This window comes from Tachypleus tridentatus, chromosome 4 (genome assembly GCF_004210375.1).
Source record: "Tachypleus tridentatus isolate NWPU-2018 chromosome 4, ASM421037v1, whole genome shotgun sequence".
NCBI classification, from domain to species: Eukaryota; Metazoa; Arthropoda; class Merostomata; order Xiphosura; family Limulidae; genus Tachypleus; species Tachypleus tridentatus.
In genome coordinates, this window is record NC_134828.1 from 52,365,605 (window position 1) to 52,388,053 (window position 22,449).

General features: G+C 31.2%; 1 protein-coding gene across 1 annotated transcript in view; it reads left to right on the forward strand.

Moving 5' to 3' along the window:
• The first annotated feature begins 7,909 nt into the window (after window positions 1–7,909).
• Window positions 7,910–22,449, forward strand: part of LOC143248126 (BDNF/NT-3 growth factors receptor-like) — a 64,262-nt gene continuing 49,722 nt past the window's right edge. The window contains exon 1 of the mRNA XM_076496558.1: window positions 7,910–8,217. Within this exon, the coding sequence (XP_076352673.1) occupies window positions 8,021–8,217 (197 nt within the window). The 5' untranslated portion in view covers window positions 7,910–8,020. The remainder of the gene's footprint in view (window positions 8,218–22,449) is intronic.

Sequence of the window (22,449 nt, forward strand, 5' to 3'; positions counted from 1 at the left end):
ATATATTTGTGGAAAAAAAAAAAGTAATATACTTTTAGATTGGTCTTAACAAGATATTGCGGTGTATTATTGTTCGGCTTAATTAACAATGAAAAAGAAGTAAGAGTTCGCGATGACGAGAAACTCAATTGAAATAAAAATGTATTCTCAATACGGCTGGTATGGGTATTAAAACATTAATTAAAATAAAGTTTTAGTACCCATATTGGCCGTCTTGAGAAGTAGGAATTTTTTAAAGTTTTGTATAAAAAGTATAAATAATATTAGCATAATCAACTGATGGCTTGAATTACGTATTCTTGATTTTCAGCCAGAATCATAAAAATTACTTCTTATTTCTGATAATTAGTTTGGTATTAGTTCCAAGTCTTTATTAACTCGTGTCAAAATATTCTTTAATATAATGGAAGAATAAGACATTATATTTCTCGGTGCACATTTCTCTCTACTGAGTTATGACACAGTTTTCTGTAATTATTAGGTTTTATCGGTTAATTGTGTTATAAATTAGGGAAACCTTGGGATGCTGAACATAAGATAATAGAAAAAGTCGCTTCTCTATCTATATCAAAGATACAGCCTTTATTTGTACCAAACACAAAGTGACAACGTAACTGGTAACAAATGAGACGACTATGATCAATAGTGAAGACTTTCGGTAACTACTATAGAAACTCATACCCATATTCTAAATATAGGTGTAAAATAATACAGGCTGGTAGAATATGCTGAAAAAAACACAACTAACTCGAGGATCCTTGCTATTTGAAATTGTAAAAAACTGCTAGAATATTGTACTTTTTCCTTCTCTTAACAATAAACCGAGGCAGATATGAGTTCTCTATTTATCTATATAATTTTTTTCATAGTAATACAATGGGATCCCGTTTACGTATGCAACGTATCCATTGTAGACCAGGGTACTAAAAAAAATTATTGATATTTTTAATAACATGAAATATGGATAGGCCTGCGTTTAAACAATCTGGCGACTTCAATTGACTTATTGTTCCAATGAACGTAATGCTTCAACTAACACAAGCTTACACCAAACTCATCGTTTTTATAAGGTATATAGAAACACAATTTGTCATGAAGGAAGCATAATAACCTACATTTGTATTTATTTTCTTCACTTCTGTTCATAGTTTTTCTATGATACAGGCCCAACGACAGCTATCTGCGCTAGCAATTTCTAATCTAGCAGTGAAAGGCTTGAGGGAAGGCAACACGTCATAACCTTTTACAACCAACTCTTGGGCTACTCTTTTACTAACGAATAGTGAGATTGACCGCAACATTATAATTTCCCCACGATTTAAAAGTCGAGCATGTTCAGTAAAACATTGTTTTGAATCCGCAGAATGCATTGTTTTCTGCTTTATTTTGGTAATCAGATTTTAGTACAACAGAAGACAGAAGAGGGTGGGGTAAGATAAAAGAATTATTTACTGATTTCTTCGGGCAACAATCCCCTTCATAACTAGTCAATAACTGTTTAATTGTTTAGTGTATTTACTTTCAGGAGCGAATTGACATTAAAGGACCAGCCCAGGTAATTTCATGTGCTTCATACTTGGTAACAATTAAAATTGAAAATCAATTTCTATGATCGCGTCAAATACATTGGACTACCTAGCACTTTCTCAGTATTCTAGTGGGCCAATCCACCTCTGTAAACTATGTTTTATGAATTAAATATATTACTGGTTGCATTTAGTAGAAACAAATATATTATGTAGTTAAAAACAGATCTCATGGTGTAATGGTATACATATCTGTATATAGGCACCTTGTATTTATTTCTACGTTGATAACGTATCATTTGAACGTGCTTATTATTGTAGTAGAAATCATGATAATAAAAGATTAGTATATATATATATATATCTAGCAGCAATAGATATGAGAATACTAGGTTTTATAAACATGAATTGTATCTGTGTGTGTGTTTGTTTTCTTATAGTAAAGCCACATCTAACTAGCTGCTGTGTCTATCGAGAGGAATTGAACCTCTTATTTTAGTACTGTCAAATCCGAGAACTTACTGCTTTCACACAGGAGGAGGAATTTTGCCATCTTAAATATTACGTTATAGCGGTTATTTTTTTTTTTACATTATGATAACATTTAAATTTGTGGTACGTAAATAAGTAAGTAAATAGTTTTAATAATATAAATTATATCAGTTGTATATAAGCAATCAAATCAGCACTATATAATAGTGATAGAAACTAGGATGCGGAACCAAAACCGAGATGTAAGTTAGATTTTAACCTAAAAACTATGAAACTTGTCCATTGTCAGTACTTGTCAGTGTTTATTATATAATAATTAAACGAAAATGTCTGTGGTTATAGCACATAGAAGCATTATGGACATTTCATATATTAGATATGATCCGAAATCAAACATAAAACTAGATAGCGTCTACGAATATTAGTTATTTGTGTATTTATGTGTTACGGTAAGTAGAAGCGTTTATATGTCATTTCTTGCAACGGATTACAACTATTTTGTGAGTGATTTTTCGTAAAAGCAAGTGTACTATCTGTGTTTTAGCATTAACTGTACGATTGAATCGATATAAGATAAATGCTACTCTAATTGAGCTCCTAGTAACTTACTCGTATGGCAAGCCATGTTAACACTGAAAAAACAAAACAGTGTATTCACCTAGAGTTCAGCCTGTGGCTTAAAAGTTTCTGCTCTCATATGGATATGGTAAACTTAGTGCACGGATTCGCTGGCCATATGTAACTTTATTTTAAAGATATGAGTGAATAAAACAAAATTATGATAGACTAATTGTAAATCTTCTGGTCTATTCTACGTAGGCGAAACCTTTAAAAATGTACTTAAATGTGAAAAACCTGAAAAGACTGCTATGTATTTAGTGTTGAAAGACCACATAATTTATCCAAGTAAAAACAATTCAAACTTATATGTAATTGAATCTGGATATAGAAAAGCATTAAACTACTGCACATGATCAACAACTGTACGTTCAAGACTGAAAATCAAGAAGACTGTATGCATATAAAGGGACAACTTTGTAAATTCAAATACTTTAGATTATCTCATTTAAATATATATACACATATAATCTGTATACTTATAAGCAAAATAATATCGTATATTAAAGCAACGTTTTAGAATCTAATCTGGATAATTATTAAATAATATGCTTTGTTATCCATGAACTTCGTATATAACATATGGAATTGCCCACCAAATCATTCTTTTGTAATTTCATCAATTCCTCTGCAGAAGAATAATCGCATTTTACTTACTAATATCACTGCTAATACAGTGGTGTGTCGCTAGGTGTGAGAGTTGTGATACCACTAGCAAAATGATCAAGATCTACATACAGTGATTTATAATCAATTGCTCCACCAGTTAGATAGCGCAGTGTCTGGAGGATATAAGCGAAAAAGAAAAATATCAAAAGTGTTACATAATCTAGAGTTCAAAACGCAACATTGTGAAGAATGTAGGGTTCGATGTTTTCATTGGAGAACAAAAACTCGTATAACATATCTTTATATTGGAACTGGTATAACAAAAAATTTCCTGGTTACATTTAAGGCTTCCTCACTTTTATGGAAAGTTAGTCGCACTTATTTCATGTAGTTGTGTGATTGTTGCTTGTGACGTTGAGCATTGAAGGTTTTCCTACTTATGTTTACTACTTTTAAAAAGTATTCGTTGTCCATATATTCTTTTCGGTTTAGCTTTTAGAGATAATCGTTCTGACCCCTAAGATAGTTTTATTTTACATTTAAATAGCAAAATTATTCGGTTTGCACTTAGTAGCACCTGCAAAACCCCTATACTATAGTTGAAACTTTAAAATAAATTGGAAGAAACATGCTAACAATATACCGAGAAAGGAAGGGATTTTCCCCAGATAGAAGTCTAACAAAGCATATCTTTCTGACATTGGTACTTCAGAAACTGTTAGAACTGAAGTAATCTATTCCAGACAGATTTAATGTACCAAAGTAAAGTAAAAGCACGTTTTTTTATATGAGGTTTTCTGCATCACCTTGAAGTCTTTACGAAAACTGTTTATTTTTTAGAGTATTCTACAAAACATCATCAACGGTAAATTTTATATGTCGTTCTATATACATCTGTCCATAACCATTTTTAAAAATAAAGTATTTCATTTAATTCGTCCAATTTCTGCTTCCAGTCTCAACATATCTTACAGCTATGCACTTACACGAACAAGCATTGTATATTTCGTTTATAAATCATATCTATAACGGGTACAGAGAATACCTTTAAGTCTAAGTTTAAAAACTTTATCCTAATATAAATTAGCATTAACTCATAAACAATGGTAATATTTACGACTAATTTCCCTACCTGTTGGCAGCGCATCACCATAAGTATAACTAATTATTACACTTTAATAGTTTTAAGTTTCGTCATATATATTTGTATAGGATGAAAATGTACATTTGATAAGTTATGTACAACTTTCACATAAGACTTACAAAAGTTTCTTTATTCTTTGCCAGAAAAATGTGCCTCTTCAGCTGAGTTTGTATATATATGGTTTAAACTCAAACTTGAAGTTATTTTCACAACTTTTTAAACTGGGATAGATTTTGTTCATAAACTCTGGTACAACTTTTCCTTTAACTTTGTTTTCAGACATTGAATTTTTGTCGTATTGCATTTACTTTGAGACCCTATAATCAACAGTTCTTTTCTAATATGTTAATGTTATTTGTAATGTAAAACAGATTCCGAAAGTAAACCCAGATTATCTGCAAACAACAATAGTAGTAAGTAATTAATATCTTCAGCAATAGAAACTGATTTTCACCTTAAGTCTATTTACTAATTTTCCAGATTCATTAAAATAAACAAAAATAATATTTCATAAACTAAACACTCTTTTTTTAACCTTATTTCCTTACACAACACCCAATCAGACAGATTATCTGCTCAGTATTATTTTTGGGGTCATCAGGATAATTCATATATATTTCCCAATTAGTAGTATGTTTATGGTCGTGATTAAATATTATGTGTTTTTAATATATGATTATTTTACATTTCATATAAAAATAGTTCAACGTTTATTGTCTGACTGATATATATTCATAATTACAAAACAAGTATTTGATAAACAATCAATGTCTTGACGTAAGTCTAAAATATTGTATCTACGCAAAAAACAACAACAAAAATTTATCACGGGTTCTTGAATGCACTCAATATGGATTCTAAAACTCATTACTTTATTACTGTGTTGTTTTTATGAGTTCTACAGCTAATTTAATTTCTCCCTTGCTTATTTGCCTTAGTGTATACAACTTGATCTTTGATCGCCATGAAACTTTCAGGGGCTCTTGGTATAATATTGATCTCCAGTGCCCCTAGATAATATAATAAAAATAGGTACACTAACATGAAGGACCTGGCCAATAGTGAGGAGTTTTTCTATACCAGCCATAAGTATAGAACTATTTTAATAATCCTTATAAAATAACTAAATACTGCTTTCGTAAATCTAAGTTTACTATAAATAAAGAACTAGCTGAGGAATCCATATAACATAAGTAGAGTATCTTTATGATTATTGTAAAAGTTATATAACAACAATTCGTAATAATCTATAGTACGTCCATTTGTAAAAACTTACTAGTGAAAAGAAAGACTAATGTATGATATATATCAACTATATTTTATCTGTCACATCTAGTACCAACGAAGCAGTTTGCTTATCGTCAGGGATTTTAGGCCGTTGGGATACAATAAGCATATTGTTTAGGTGTTATTTATATCACCAATCGCATAAACAACTAGAATAGTCAAATGAAGTGCTATTATTATTATAAATTTTATTTAAGCCAGTTGCACGTTAAAATTACAGTAAGAATAGATAGGATGATATTATTTATTTATTTACTTTTAACACCAATTCATCAATATTGTTTTTGACTTAAATTAGCTTTAAATGCCTTTCAGATCAGCAATAAGCAAGACATTCTCTGCTTCGGCGACCTAAGGTAAAACCTATCCGGTATCAAAACTCCGAAATTATTTTTACTGGTTATTAAGTACACCTGTCAACTCCAATAAGAGAATTTTAGATTCTATTAAATGCTGATCAGAGTATTTGGTTCATCAATCGGTTTGTTAAGTTAAAAACTATTTTATAGTCGTTTGAAATGCCAATTTATGAAAACAACAATAACAAACTTGTAATTATATAAATGTTTCATAAAAAAGCTAAAAATGGGTTAAATGTTAGAAGAAACTATGTTTTAAAATTAACATATCGATTGTAAATAGTTCAAACGTTGTGAAGTAAAATAAAAGTTTTGCAATGTACAATCAATTAATAAAACGTGTATGTGTAAAACATGGATTGCTTTTATGAAACATTGGAAAAACTTCCTGAAGATACTGCATTATTTTATGTTGAACAAAGAGCTATTACATAGCTTGCTCGTAGATCCAGATGAATATTTTATATTAATGTATTTGAGAATTTATTTTACTTTTAATTTTAATTCATAAACTTAAGTAAAAATAACAATAGCTGTAAGTTAGCAATAAAAATAAAAAATTATGTATTCACAGTAAACGTAACAAGACCATCTAATCTGTTGTTTCGACGAACTTTTAATACAAATCAAAGAACATTAAATCTATGAATAATGCATAGGGTGCTTCTGTTTCGTGAGTCTATATCTGAATATATGTGAACAGTAATGGGTTGACGAACCTAAGTAAACCGTCAACATAGAAATTAAATTATGAAAAGACTTTTTACAAAAAAACAAAGCACAAAAACTATTTATGAAGATCAAATTAAAGCTTTATTAATAAAACATGCCTTTTTTCATATAAACAAAGGGCAATAAAACATCAATTTCCTTAGTATAATATCCATGTAAATTCCGTCTTTGGCCTACATTCGTAAATAGTTATAACATTTGCTTTGATGAACGAAAAAAAATTCGCTAATAACTAATACATATAATTATCATTTGGTTATTATATTATGAAACCATTTTAGTGTAACAGAACTTGGGTTTTAGTTTCGAAACCAAACCAACCATGAAAACTATTTATAAAGGCACAATTTGTGGGAACTACATTCTAAAAGTACGTCAATGAATGTAGATGTAAATCAATGAGAAAGAGAATCGGGAGCCCAGTTACACACCATTATAGGAATTGTTTCCAACCTTTTCAGTAGAAGTATACCTTAACTCACAACATTTAAGTGGAGAAATAACCTAAATATTTACTTTGAAATTATCACCCTTGGAATGCTCACGTGAAAGTTTTGTACACCGCGTAAAGTTTATGTGGATGTAATTAAATTTTTTGTGTTATGAAATTATACATGTTTTCTAAATATAAATATTTATTTTCTAGTTTACTATATTTATCTCAACGCAAACGTATATGTCGTTACAAACCAGTAACATGAATTAGGTTTACAAGTAAACTTACGAAGAATTGCCATTTTATAGATCTTACAGATTTGTTGAAAAGAAGGTTTGTTTAATTTCCATGAAATCAGCCATTTTTAAAGGAAACCATATATGATGTCTCGCTCTTCTTTTAGTTTGTTGTTATGGAAACTGTCCCTGCCACCGGATTTGACATCTATGTAGTGATGTTAGTATTAATATGCGACCACTCGGGGGCGCATCTGTAGGCATTTAGGATGTAACGATTTGTCTAAGCTGGAACTTTGTTCCGAAGATTCATGCTGAGAATACGATCAGTTCTCAGATGTTTTGTGGTTACTAAACTGCTGACAGTACACTTTCTGGGTTAGCATTATTGTATTATAAGCCATTGAAAAGGAAACGTGAAAATATCTCACTTTCAGTTAAGAAACTAATTCTGTTGCTACTATACCAAATGTACTTAATAACTGTCCTTAACTTATTTTAACCTGTATCAAATTTATTTTTATTTTCTAACTAAGTTTTAGATAAGGGAAAATATACTGTACTTAATTTTTATAGTGAGAATGGAACACTTAATATCTGTCTGTAAAGTGATGACGTTACTATCGTTTTTACTTTTTGAAAAGCATGTTGCTTTAAGTGATATTTGTAAAGTATGTTGGTGCAAAAAACTTCCCAAGATTTTAGACTGTCAAAGACACGACCAACTACAGACATTTCCTCGTCTGTCTCCTGAAGCGGCTAAATTAGTTAAGCAAATGTAAGTAAAATGTTTTGTTTTTTTTCATTTATTTCTTGCATTAATCAAATGAAGTTTGTGACGCTGGAAATGCGTACGTTCCTCGTACATTACAAACAACTTCGTCAATTGTTCCTTAGAAAAGTGTTTTAAGAGCAGGAAACTTTTCATGCAGTGTCATGTTGATACTATTTTCCATAAATGTAAGAAAGAAAATTAAATTAAGTTAATTAATTAATTTGTACTTTGAGTGTGTGTGGTTTTCTTATAGCAAAGCCACATCGGGCTATCTGCTCAGCCTACCGAGAGGAATTGAACTCCTGATTTTAGCGTTGCAAATCCGGAGACACATAGCTGTACTAGCGGGGGCCATTTTACTTTGAACAAGAGTGTATTTTAAAGAGAATAGTTACTTTGTCACTTATACAACATTTTATAAATTTCAGAATGAGAACATCTTTATATTTTGGTTGAGTAACTTAAAACCTAATTTGCTTTTCTTTTACAGTACTTTGTGTTTTTGAAATTAGCGATGCAGAAAAAAGCAAACTATAAAATTTACAATAGCTTTATATATGTTGCAAGTGTAAGATGATGAAATTTTATCCCACCTTTACTTTAGATAAGTTTGTTCAATTATTTAAAAGTTTAAGTAAAACTGATTTAGTTTCAAATCTGCTGTATAATTTTAACAAGAGTAATGTTATACATTTTTACACTTTACACACTTAAATTAGCAATAGTAAATAAATCTGAGGATATTTGGAATCTGAAAAAATGCTATTTTTATGTAAGTTGAAAATATGTTGAACGCGTCAGATCAACGTAAGCTTCGTCTATTGAAATATCAGCTTTCGTAATTCTCTCTCTAAATAAAGCAAAATCGAAAGCAATTCTCATCACGATTTATAGAGTTATTTATCAAGTAATCTGTTTAGAACATGAGATCATTCCATGGATTTACAACGGTAAAATATGGAATTCGTTTCCCCTTGTTGGACACAGCAGATAGCTCATGACATTGCTATGGGGAAAACAAACACAGCACTTAAGCATTTAATCTACGTCGACCTTTCTTCACGTTTCACAACTCGAAGAGAGCGTTTGTTTCTTCGTGTATTCTCTACTTTAATTCACTTCATCTTTTCTTCGTTACTTCTTTCCCTGAAGAAAGTGAGTATGTGTTTAGCGATGTGTTCGAAGCTTGTAAACATAAATTATGTCAATTTCTCTGTTATTTTTCACCATAAGCGATTTTTTCTTTACACAGTGAAGCATTAATTACCTGAATCCTTATCTGTAACTTATGTCAACTTCTCACGTTTACTGAACAGCTTGTTGTCAAGCGGCTATGTTATTTGACATACTTCATCTTTTTAAATTTAATCCAGTGAGCCAGGAATAAAAAAAAAACAGTGTACTAAACGCAAAAAAATCATTTTTGTTTGTCTATGATAAAATTAAAAAAATAATAATTATACAGGGATAAATTGTTCATTGACAATCTTTGAAACCAATGCATAATAAAGTTAATAGAATTTAAAGTGTTATATTTTAATGTCTTAATACTATTGATAATACAATTTACAATGGCAAAATCAAATGTATATATATACGTATCGAGATATGTTTAGAGAAGTCGGTGAACCTGTCCCCAATTAAGTGATGTCATGAACAGGCAATAAATATGAATCCTAAAGATATTAAAGAGTATATGGGAGATCGAAATAAAGTGTCATTAATAACATTATAGATACATAGACACTGAGGCAGCTTATTAGCTATTTTGTGACTTAATTAGAATGTAAAACCTAAAAAAAATATTTGATTAATAAATGCAAAGAGACCTGAACAATGTTTGTTTGTAATCTGAAGGTCGCTGGCTCGAATCTTCGTCACATAAAACATGCTCACCCTTTCAGCATTGAGGGCGTTATAACGTGACGGTCAATCCCATTATTCTTTGGTAACAGCATAGCCCTTGACATGACAGTGGGTGGTGATGGTTTGCTTGCTACCTTCTCTCTAAATTAGGGACAACTAGTGCAAATTGTCCTCGTGTAGCTTTGCGCGAAAATCAAAATATACAACCAGTTAATTAGAAACATACAGAAGAGGCATTGCCAGACAGCAGCTTGAACTGTGAAAGTTGTTTTAATTTGACAATTGTTTTCTTTTATTCTGTGATTTTTTTAAGTCTTCATACAGCTTGAAGTCCACGCCAAACTTATATACAACATATATGTATTTACTTTTACTGAACATGAATCGTACACGTATTACTTGTTAAAGCAGATGAACTGTGCTGACCACATTTGTGAACAAATGAACAAAGTGTACAGAAATTCCAATATTGTGAAAAATTCCTATGTTAGATTACTGTCTGGTCGCTAGTGAATACGAAAACCTATAACGTGAGTACTCTATTAATCACTCAAAGGTTAAGGAACTTATTTTAACTTCTATTTAAGAGACTATTAATTGTACATGTGTATACAGGTGTTTGGAGGAATCTATATAAATTAAAATAATCCGTGCTGACGAGAAACCCACTTGTAGAGAAAATTATATATTTAAAAAAGGCTGGTATGGATAGAGAAAACACTAATAGGGGAGCGAACAACGTTTCGACCTTCTTCGGTCATCGTCAGGGTCACGAAGGTGAACTTTGGAGTACGCTAGTGACACAAGTTTTCGTACGGTTTCTTACAAATATGCAAACATGTTTCTAGCCTCTTATAATCTTGCAGTATATGTTAATTTATGTTAGTCAGTTTAATTATAGAAACGTTTGAAAAATACTTTGCACCCATTTATAAATTGACACTGCAGAGTACATATATATATACACAAGAAAACAACTATATTTTGCCGAGGGAAGTGATTAATACAAAAGAAACACTATAAAAATGACGCATGGCCAGGTGGTTAAGGTACTCGACTCCTAATCCCAGGAGCACGTGTTCGAATCCCCTTGCACCAAGCATCCTCGCCCTTTAAGCCGTGAGGGCGTTATAATGTGACGGTCAATCCCATTATTCGTTGCTAAAAGAGTTAGTGGTGATGACTAGCTACCGTCCCTCTAGTCTTACACTGCTAAATTAGGGACAGCTAGCGCAGATAGTTCTCGTGTAGCTTTACGCAAAATTCAAACCAATAAAAATAACTAACATATTTTTAAAACTCGTTATTTATTAATGTTAATTTAAAAGAATTTCGGATAAGACACAAAAGCTACGTCTCGAAATAAGCAAATCATATTATGACAAAGCAACCTGAATATTTATGCTATCTTAAATCAGAAAAATAAAGTAAGGAAATCTGAAGAAGGTATTTTTTTTGCAATAAACCAAGTAGTTATATTTGTGGGAAAGGTTATATTACATCCACCAAATATATTACAGACTCTACTGTGGAGAAAATATTTGTTATATACTCTAGAATTAGTTGTAATTCACATAATGTTTTTATATTATCTTGAATTTGTTGTAAGCAACTTTCTCTTGGAGAAACATAACATTTATGTATGAGAATAAATTTACACAAATCTCATGTCAGAAATGCAAATAATAGCCAATTTTCTGTTAACAAACACATTAATAAGTGTATTACGAAAAATAATCATGGTACATTTATGGTACATGCCATTTTCTATAGAAACAAATTTAAATTTTGATTTTTTTTCACGAACATGAAGGAAGGTAAATATGTTTTAAATTAATCATAAGTAATATTTTTATGAACCAGAGTTTGAACTTACGATCTGAAAAGGTTCTTATGCACATGTCGATAAACGTCCAGATGAGAGACCCCAGAATTCAGGTATATTAGTTGTTCTTAACGTTGGATTGCTCCCAGTGCTCCCAGTAGCACAACAGTAAGTATACGGACGTATAACACTAAAAATCGAGTTTCGACACTTGCGCTGGGCACATCACAGATAGTCGAAACCGTACCTTTGTGTTTAATTACGTATAGACATTTTTATGCTACTGACCACAAGTAAATTAGGGAATCAGCAGAATCAGCTGCCATAAGGACTTTGTTCAGTTCTTTAAATTGAATAACGTGAATGACTGCCATTTTCATAACACATCAACTGAACGTGTGTAGCATGTTCAGAGGCAACACGCATGAAATAAAGAACTTTTGGCTCTGACGCTAGAATACTAATCCCAGACCATGCCTACCCCAAAACATTTGAACAAGAGAATCTGATGTAAAAAACCGACAGTTTGTATCTCAGTACGGCTGGTATGAGTATTAACATTTATTGATAAGGAGAGAACAACGTTTCGATCTTCTTAAGTGTTAATACCCATACCAGCCGTTCTAAGATATATTTTTATTTAAAATAAGTTTCTCGTCATCAAAAAAAGCCAGCAGTTTGTCACGGATATTTTTGCAAAGCTATACAAGAGCTATCTGCACTATTCGTTCGTGATAGTGAACCAATACACTCACCTGACGGAAAACAGCTGGTCAGTAGTACCCATCACCAACTTTTAAGGTATTAAAATAGAATATCAAATTTGACAGTCACTCTTATAATGCATATAAAGTGCGAGCTACAGTTTTGAGGCAGTTAGATGCCATTACTGAACCTTCAAGTTCACAGCTTGACATGCTTATTGCCGGGCCACACTCGGTCCAAAATATCAAGAAATCAGTACATGAACACATAACAAATGGACAATATTAAATATAATGTAGTTTTATAATACGTATCTTTTCATACTATGAAAGTTACGGTTATTCCTGCAAGAAAAAATATTCTTTTCATGAAAATGTTTTTTTTTTATCTTAATGCTGAAATCTATCAATCAGATCATATACTACGCAACTTTATTTTATAATTTCCTTTAAAATAAGGAAAGGATTTTGAAATAATCATTTTCTTTGCGGATATTATGTGCTCACATTTTCCCCGTAACGTCATATTCGTACCATTTAATAAAATTGCCCAGTGGCAGTGCTATATGTCTGAGAACTTACATCACTGGAAACCGGGTTTCGATACCCGTGATGGGCAGATAAACCGTTGTGTATCTTTGTGCTTAACTACAAACAAAACATATAACAAACTACCGATTCAACCAGAACAGTCTTTCTAAACTGTATATTTTGTTGTAAACAGCTAAATTATTAGGTAAATATTTGGTAAGAATGAAAAACAAAAGCAACAGAATATTAATAAGATAAGGTGTACTGTTTGGCTTTCAAAATCTCCTTATCCTATTAATATTCTGTTGCTTTTGTTTTTCTTTCATACCAAATATTTACCTAATAATTTTAGATTTGAGAAAGTTCTTAGTATTTCTTTTTTTAAGCTTGTACATGTTGTGGTTAATAAACCAAATGAGGTATTTGGTTATCTGGTATTTCAGACTCTTTGAATATGGATATTAAGTTTATTTATGGAGAGAGTAATGAACGATTATCTCTCTTTAAAACTTTAGTGAAAAAACAAGAATACTGGCTTCGATATGCTAACATAGGAAGTGATATGTATTATAAACTAGCAAAAGTGTCCGACTTCGCTCGGGTTATTAGGTTGATTTATTCCAAAACACTATGTCAGTGTGGGTATTCTGAACCTATTTTAGTATAAAACCTATACACTCTTGTTGCTTCTTTACGGAATATGACATAGTTTTATAAAGGTGAACTTCCCTCTAACTTTCAGCAATAACAAATAATAAGAACACACCTCTATAATTTACGAAGCTTCTAAATTGTTAATTGTTTCTGAATATTGTACTTTATACATTTTATTTCATAACTTCAACACGTAGACTCTTAACAACAATATTACGTTACGTTTTTATAGCTAAACAAAATGATATAAAAACCATTATTAGAATGCACTGTCACTAAAACACACCAACTTCTTTTTTATAACTAGCTTGACTCATGAAAAGATGCGCTCGCGCGTATGCGTATACACGCATGTGTGCGTTTGTCTGTCGATTTCCCAGAAAAGAATAATTAACTCAATGTTACGTTTCAGACGTTAGCACGTGTGGCATAGTTTCGTCAACACTTTATGACTAAAATAACTAAAACTGTAGATATACTTAAATTTATAGTATTGAAACAAGAGTTAAATTCTTGTTGAATACAGACTAAAGTTGTAAATCATAGTCATAAAACATAACTTTTTATTTTCGTAACGTCGCAGTTATAAAGAATTTACTCTTGATATCTATTTCTAACATTTTAAGAACATTGTACAAAACATGAAAATGCCAACCAAAAAATGGTCATTACTGTTACACAGAGCTGGTAAAGCACAAGAAGCTTATGCTGATCTCTCTTTAAAAGATTGTATAGATAAGTTTAAAACAGCTATTCTCATTACATACGAGCTAGTACCAGAGGCTTATCGCCACACGTTTAAGGTTATTACAAGCGAGAAAACCAAACTTATACGAAGCTCACACACAGAAAAGGAAGTTTATTTTAATCTGTGGTGTAATTTTATGCATATTGGCAACAGCTTCAACAAACTAATACAATTATGTCAAATTCAGGAATGTAAGCGTTGAGTAAGTGACGACCTCAAAAAATTAGTATGATAAAAAGAAAGTTAAAACATTACAGGAAGCAGCTGCTCTTACTGATGATTATACTTTAACACATAACACAATTTTTCATAAAAATAAGTTATTACAATTTCAGCAAAAACCTGTATCTGTTCAATCCACTAAAAAAATCCAGCTTCTCTAGTTCGAAAACTTCTGACAGCCAGGATAAAACTTCATTAAAGGCATCAAGGCATGTCTAACATTTTCGTAAAAACTGTCCTTGCTATATCTTATTGTTGGTTTTTGAAAAAGAAAAAGAAAAGGAGGCAAAACCCTATGCGTTTGTGTCCTTTTCTTTTTCTTTTTCAAAAACCAACATTATGTTGTATTAATAATACGTCCTTAATAAAAAACTGTCCTTGCTATATCTTATTGTTTGTGTCCACATATGGACACAAACGCATAGGGTTTTGCCTCCTTTTCTTTTTCTTTTTCAAAAACCAACAATATGTTGTATTATTATTATTAATACGTACCATACATTATGTTGTATTAATAACAATAAATTATAATACATAACACAATTTTTTTGTATATTTTAGACCAATTATATCTTTAATTTTCGTTCAGTCATAGACTACCTGCTTTTAAATGACAGGAAACCAAACTACTTCAGTTATAAGTATGGCATTAGTGAATGACAGGCAAAGAGATACACATTGTTTCTCAGAACGGCTGGTAAGACTATTAAAACTTTTATTAAAAAACAGTAAAGAAAAACGTTTCGACCTTCTCAGGTAATCATCAGGTTAATAAAGAGAGAGCTTGCAACTGACCGTTGTCGGGCATATGTCTTAAGGATGAGAGTGTAAATGTATACGGGATTGTAGGTAGCGTTGAAGTTAAATGTTAGATTATTAATTGGTATAGGTATAAATGTGTTTCTTTGTATTGATTTAATTTTGTTTTCAGTTGCTGTATAAGTAGGGCTTCTTTGATTTTGCGTTTGTTTATATTTGTTTTCCTATTTAGTATCTGGGAGTTTTGTATGGTTATGTTGTGTTTATTTGATTTGCAGTGCTCAAAAACGTGTGAAAGTGTTTTTGTTTTTTGTGTGTTCTTTGAATCTAGTTTCTGTTTTTCTGCTTGTTTCTCCAATATGGAAGTCGTGGCAGTTGTTGATTGTATTTTATAAATAATGTTGGTGTTATGTTTGCCAGTGTAGTTTTTACATAGTATAGACCTCAGTTTTGTGCCTGGTTTTTGAATATGTTTGGCGTTTACTGGAATCTTGTGTTTTTTTTCGAATGTTGGCTGTTTGCTTCTCTGATGTCGGGAACATATGGTATGCAACAATGTAAGGTTTTATAGTTTGTTGTATCTTGGGATTTATTGTTGTTAGCCCAGATGTGTGCGTATAATTTTTTCCACGGTTTTTGGAGAAAATTTGTTGATGTTGATGAAGTTTTGTTTTATTTTGTTGATTTCATCGTTAATTTTATCGGGTGAGCATCGGTTTTGTGGGTGTGTTTATTTAGTTTCTTAATATGTTTTTGTTTTGTTTCATGTCCTGAGTCCTAGGAGATGTATAATCCAGTATAGGTGATTTTTCTGTGGATTTCTATTTTGAATTGTGTATCAGTTCTAGTAATCTAGAGTTTAAAAAATGCTACTTGATTAGTTTTTCATGTTCACAGATGAACTCAATGTTGGGGTGTATTGAGTTAACGTGATTTAAAAATCTAAGTGTATATTCTGTAGATGTGAATCCAGCAGTTGTATCATCAGCACACCTGTACCAGTATAGTGGTGAGTGTAAGGCTGAATTGATCGCTTGAGATTCAGTATATGTCATAAGAACGTTAGATAGGACTGGTGAAATTAGATTCACCATACTTAGGGCATTTTTTTGTAGATAGTTTTGGTTATTTAACGTAAAATTAGTTTTGGGGGCTGTGAATTCTATAAGTGTTATTAATTGTTTGCTGGGGATGTGTATCAATGAATTGCGGTCTTCGATATAAAGTTCTAAGGCTGTGTGTCTAGTAACGGTCAGTTGCAAACTCTCTTTGTTTACCTGAAGATGACCTAGGAACGTCGAAACGTTGTTCTCTGGTTATCAATAAAAGTATTAATACCCATACCAGCCGTTCTGAGGTACGATTTTATTTCAAGTAGGTTTCACGTCATCAAGAGATGTATATTGTGTTTAACACGAACAGATTAAATTAAATATCTGTGCAGAAATATACGTCAATATTATGTCCCACAGTTTCAATACGTCAAAGGCATGTACATAATTTTCATTAATCTTAAAACTTTTTTCCTTCAAACAGGTAATTGTGCAATTTCGAAAAGAAGGTATCGTCCTTCACGAAAACTTTATTATAAAGCTGATCAATTATGTGTCCATCGTCAAGAGTTGGTTGGCTCGTTTAACGTAATTTTGTATATCAAAAGGGTAAATTTTCAGACGGTATTACATATTACATTTCCCGATAGCTGACCACACATGTTTGAAGGCGTAATGCGTGTAAGAATGTTGGAACACCTTTATACCTATATTAATAAATATAATCCAACATCTAAACACGCCCTCTACATTCCTACACTCAGTCACACAACCACCTTCAAACATGTAGTCAGCTATCAGTCAGTTACTTCTTTCTTTCTTTGTGAACCTGACGATGACCGAAGGAGGTCGAAATGTTGTTCGCTCCTCTACTGGTGCTTTCTCTACCCATACGAGCCGTTTTTTACATATTTATTTTTCTCTACAAGTGGGTTTTCTCGTCATCGCGGATTATTATTTCATCACGGGGATTGTATGAGAAGTGTAAGTCTTTGTGTTTTCTTTATGTATTTGTACTTATCTATGTAACCATTATGTCTGAACTAACATACGTTACAACACTGTTAACAGTACACAATCATACTATCGTAAAGAAACTAAGAAACTTAAACCAAAAAATTATCAACAGAAGAAATGACATCTATTTCATTCAACAATGTCGAAAGGAACAACTAGTCCTGTAACTTTGTAAAGGTAAGACTATCATAAAATGTTAATAAATGCACAAACATAATCCAAAATTTACAAAAAAAAAACTACTTAAAACCATGTTGAACACGAAATACAAAGAACTACATAAATTACAGAAACAAAAAATGAACCTGGACCATCAACTGGCATGCTGCATTAAACCAGAGATTTACAAGTAAAGAAAAATCTTCTTAAAAAGTTAAGTAACTATAAGATAACAAGATACTAAGGATGGTATTTGCATTATCCCTGGAAATTCGAGCTTTTTTTGTACATATCTTCAACATAAGGATAAAGCATAAACCTTAAAAATATTAGAGAGTAAATCACTACATTTAATAGATACTTACAAGTTAAAATCATGAAATATTCGAGTAACGTAAGTATAACGGGTTTTCTGTTAGTGTGAAATACGTAAGCGTCTTATATTTTTTCTGTGAATCTCTCTTAGTTCTCTACGTATCGTTTTGAAAACCTATATATCTTATGTCGCTCATATCGTACACGTTTAAATACATGTGAAGGAAGTGTTACGTATTATAATTTATTTCGAACGAGACTCCGATTTATTATGTTACGTATATTAACGTATTACTATTTGAAATGACCGGAAATGTGAATTTAATAGTTAATTAAATGCAAATATGGATTAAATTTATGTTATTTGCCAACAAGGTTGATACGTACAATTCCCTTTTTTAACACAAATATATTTGAATATACAAACCTAAAATGCAATTTATAATAATGGTTATTACTAATAGTTATTACAAATAATAGTTTATATCAAAGTTTTATAAACTTACTAACGATACTTAATCTTATATCCGGCCCAGAAGTGAATATTTTATTTGATGCTCCAGGCCCACGACGAGCAAATTAATTCCGAGTTGGTATTACTGCACTTCCCTTAAGCTAACCAAGCCTGATTGGCCTCACACCGCTTACAAGCTGACTCTTTCCATCGAAGGTATTTACTGTCTTCGTAGAAATACTAACGTCTGAAGTTATTCACTGAAGTCGAGCGGTTTGTAATGTTCGAAATCTATACACGCTCTTGGTCCATTTCTGTAGTTTTCCGATTAAAATACGTTAATTACAATTATAGCACCTAGGCCTACAGAAAACTGGCTGTAAATGTCCAATAATAATACTTTTCTTTTTTCGGCGCGTCGGTTTGTATATATCAACACGCGAGTCTCTAGAACATTCATCATAGCTCGCATCTGTCAATCATTTAGTACATTGTTGATTTTTACGTACACGAACGTTCTACAAATTTCGAGAACAGGCTGAGCTTGTGCAATACACAGTCAAAAATATACGTCACATGCAAAACAGTAAACTATAATGAAACAAGCCTATGCACTAAAATAAATATACAAAGTAAATCTGTTACAGAAAAAGGAACAGAAAAGACCTTCTTCCCCTTGTTTGGGAATATTTATCAGAAATTAATGTGAATGGTTTACCACCTATTGCTATCAAGAACTTAAGTAGTTTTGATATCCTAAAGTTATTGATAATCTTATTTTAGATTTTCTTAGTCACAGTTTAATCATAATTTTTGTTGGGATACAAACTCGTAGTTAAACGATTCAAAATAGTTTTATTTATCATGTGTTCAGAATAGTCACTAACATGTGTGAAACAAATTTTAATTAATTGAACTTCTTTATCTAACTTTTCTATTTCTATACAAATATATTTCATATTACGTAAAATATTCTTAATAACAACTAATTTAAGTGCAGGGCTTTAGTATGAATTCCAATGAATATAAATAAATTAGGGTAGTTAGTTTACCATATATATAACTTTTTTGAGACAGTTTTGTTGTAGGACTCACAAAAGTTTTTCCGAATATCAAAAAAATGTTTCCAACTCTAATAAAGCTACAATGTAGGTTATCATTAAGTTGTATTAAAATTATATTGTTTTAAAAGCAACCGAAAGTAAGTCTAATATTATTCCTTATAATACTGGTAATGAAAATAAAGTAATTCATGTTCGAATATTCCAGCTTGTTGTTTTCAACCAGGTCAGTATTAAATTCTCGAGTGTTCAATTTAAAACCTAAATTCGTTTTCAACACCACTATTTTTCAAAGTTACGGTTTACCAAATTTAAAGGAAGGCTACTTGCTATGATCTACTGTGTTGCTATTTGATTAATAGTTTCAATAGTTAGCTAAAGGTTTGGTTCAAGTAACAGTTTCTTATGTTTCGCTTGCTTCTTGTAATATAAAACAATAGTTGAATGTTTCATAAAAAATCATTTAATCCCTCAGTAAAAGATATAATTTACGATATAACATCACTGCATACCATGAACCACTTTCAGAAGGTACTAACATAGATTTGATTTGTACCTAATGTAACTATCAAACTTTCATCATTGTGGCTGAATTTATGTCTTGTTTTCTTACAGTTTCATCTTTGAGAATAATGAAACAAATTCACTCCGAACTGGCTTTTGTCTGTTTTCACCGGTGGTGTAGATATACATTTTTTTCGGTAACTGTTAAAAAAAGCTAGAAAAAAAACATAACAAAAACAATAAAATACAATTTGATTAAAAATCTTGATGAAGTATAAGAAATCTAATATATATCGCTTTTCTCATATGTTTCTAAATAAACTTTCACTTCTGTTATCGGTAATTTCTTAAACTAATATATGTGACTGACAGTCTTACTAGTCTCTCTTCGTAAACTTTTCTTTTTTCTACTGCTTTTAGGAAAACGTAAAATAAGATTGTCAATAAATTTAGGATACAACTCTACCTTCATTCCGTGTTCGAAATATTCTCCTTTTGCGCTTTGACACATTAAGAAATCACTTATTACTTATCTTTCCTTATTACTTCGATATATTCCACAAAATTATGATTTTTTTCGCTTGTGTATAACATGATTTGGGTTTTTCAGTAGCTCTTGCTTTTGTACATTTTACACAAATAATGGTTTGGTTTGGTTTCGTTTAAATTTCGCGCAGAGCTACTCGAAGGATATCTGCGCTAGCCGTCCCTACTTTAGCAGTGTAAGAGTAAAGAGAAAGCAGCTAGCTATCACTACCCACCGCCAACTCTTGGGCTAATCTTTTACCAACGAATAGTGGGATTGACCGTAAATTATAACGCCCCCACGGCTGGGAGGGCGAGCATGTTTGGTGTGAGGGAGATTCAAACCCGTGACCCTCAGATTACGAGTCGAGTGCCTTAACCACATTGCCATGCCGGGCTCACAAATAATGCTTAAGACTTTGAATTATTTAGTAATCACAAAAATATGACAACAAAGTCATTATTGACAATGCTCTTGACTGCAACTTTTCATCTCCGTGTTCATGAGTTTTTTCTTTAACAGAAGTAGCTCATATTTCTTTCAATTGATATTTGTGTTTAACTGCTAAACTTTTTGAGATGTGTTCGCTTTTTTGTAGTTTTTTTTTACTGTATTTGTTACACATCTTCCATTTCTGTCTATAAGAGAACATCTGAGTTTGTCATTGTATCATACTCCACTTAGAGTCGTTACTAGAGGCACAATAAACAACATTTACTCTCTTTTGCAAATCAAAATTTCATTCAATCTAAATTCATTGGAAGTTGTTTCTTTTTAATATATTTTATCTTTGAGCAGAGACCTCACTGAATAATGCATAACTCTTTTAAAAGTCACGCTTCCTTCCTTGTGGCACTACAATAAGTCTATACTTATAACGCTTTAAAACAGTTTTCAATACTTGCAATGGGCAGAAAATTGAGAGTTTGCTCTGTTACTTAATATCAAACAATTCTATTTGTCATGCATTCGAAGTTGCTTGCAGAAACACGAATTATATTTTAGAAGGAAACATTGGGATTGAATATACTAAAAGTAAAATAAAAAATAGATAAATTTGGATATGATTAAAATCAAACACTAGTACAAAGTTCAGTATTTCGTTGTCATTAATATAAAAAAAAACAGAAACCTATAAGAGAGTAGAGTAGTACAAATGCAGGTGTTACGTGATATTCGAGTGACGTAAGTGTAGCAAGACACCAAAATGTCGGTTAAAAAGTTTTTAAATGCGTTAAGGTGAAATTTATTTAATTTTTCTACGATTTTGTTTCGATTCCCATTATATGACTAGTGTTAGAAAAACCATATTTTATGTGACTTTGCTCACTAATATTCACGTACTTGTGAGGGAGGATGATCTCATAGCTGTACTGTTAACTTACAACCTGTTTGTCCTAAATGAAACTAAGGACGTTTCTATCATCAAGTTTGGAAAACAAACCCAAGTATTGGCGTCTTGGAATGTTTATCTGGAATTAAGGTAGAGTAACATTCTAAATTTATTAACAATTAGTATTTTTATTTTAATTGTATTTTATATGTGTATTTATTTTTAGAGTTTTCAACTTAAATCGACTATGTGTTATACATACATAAATATAGAAACATGTAATTTTATTTTTGAGAAGTAACCTGAAAAATTGCAAAACAGGTAAATAAAGACTATGTTTTATTATTTTTTGTATCCTTTGAAATATTCCATTTTGGTTTTTGAGAAAAGCTTGGACACATGTTTTCTAATTTATTAAATTTTATTTTGTGATCCGATGAGAAGTACATACGTACATTTTTAGTTGTGCTATATTTGGTTAATATCAATATCACAATAATACAAA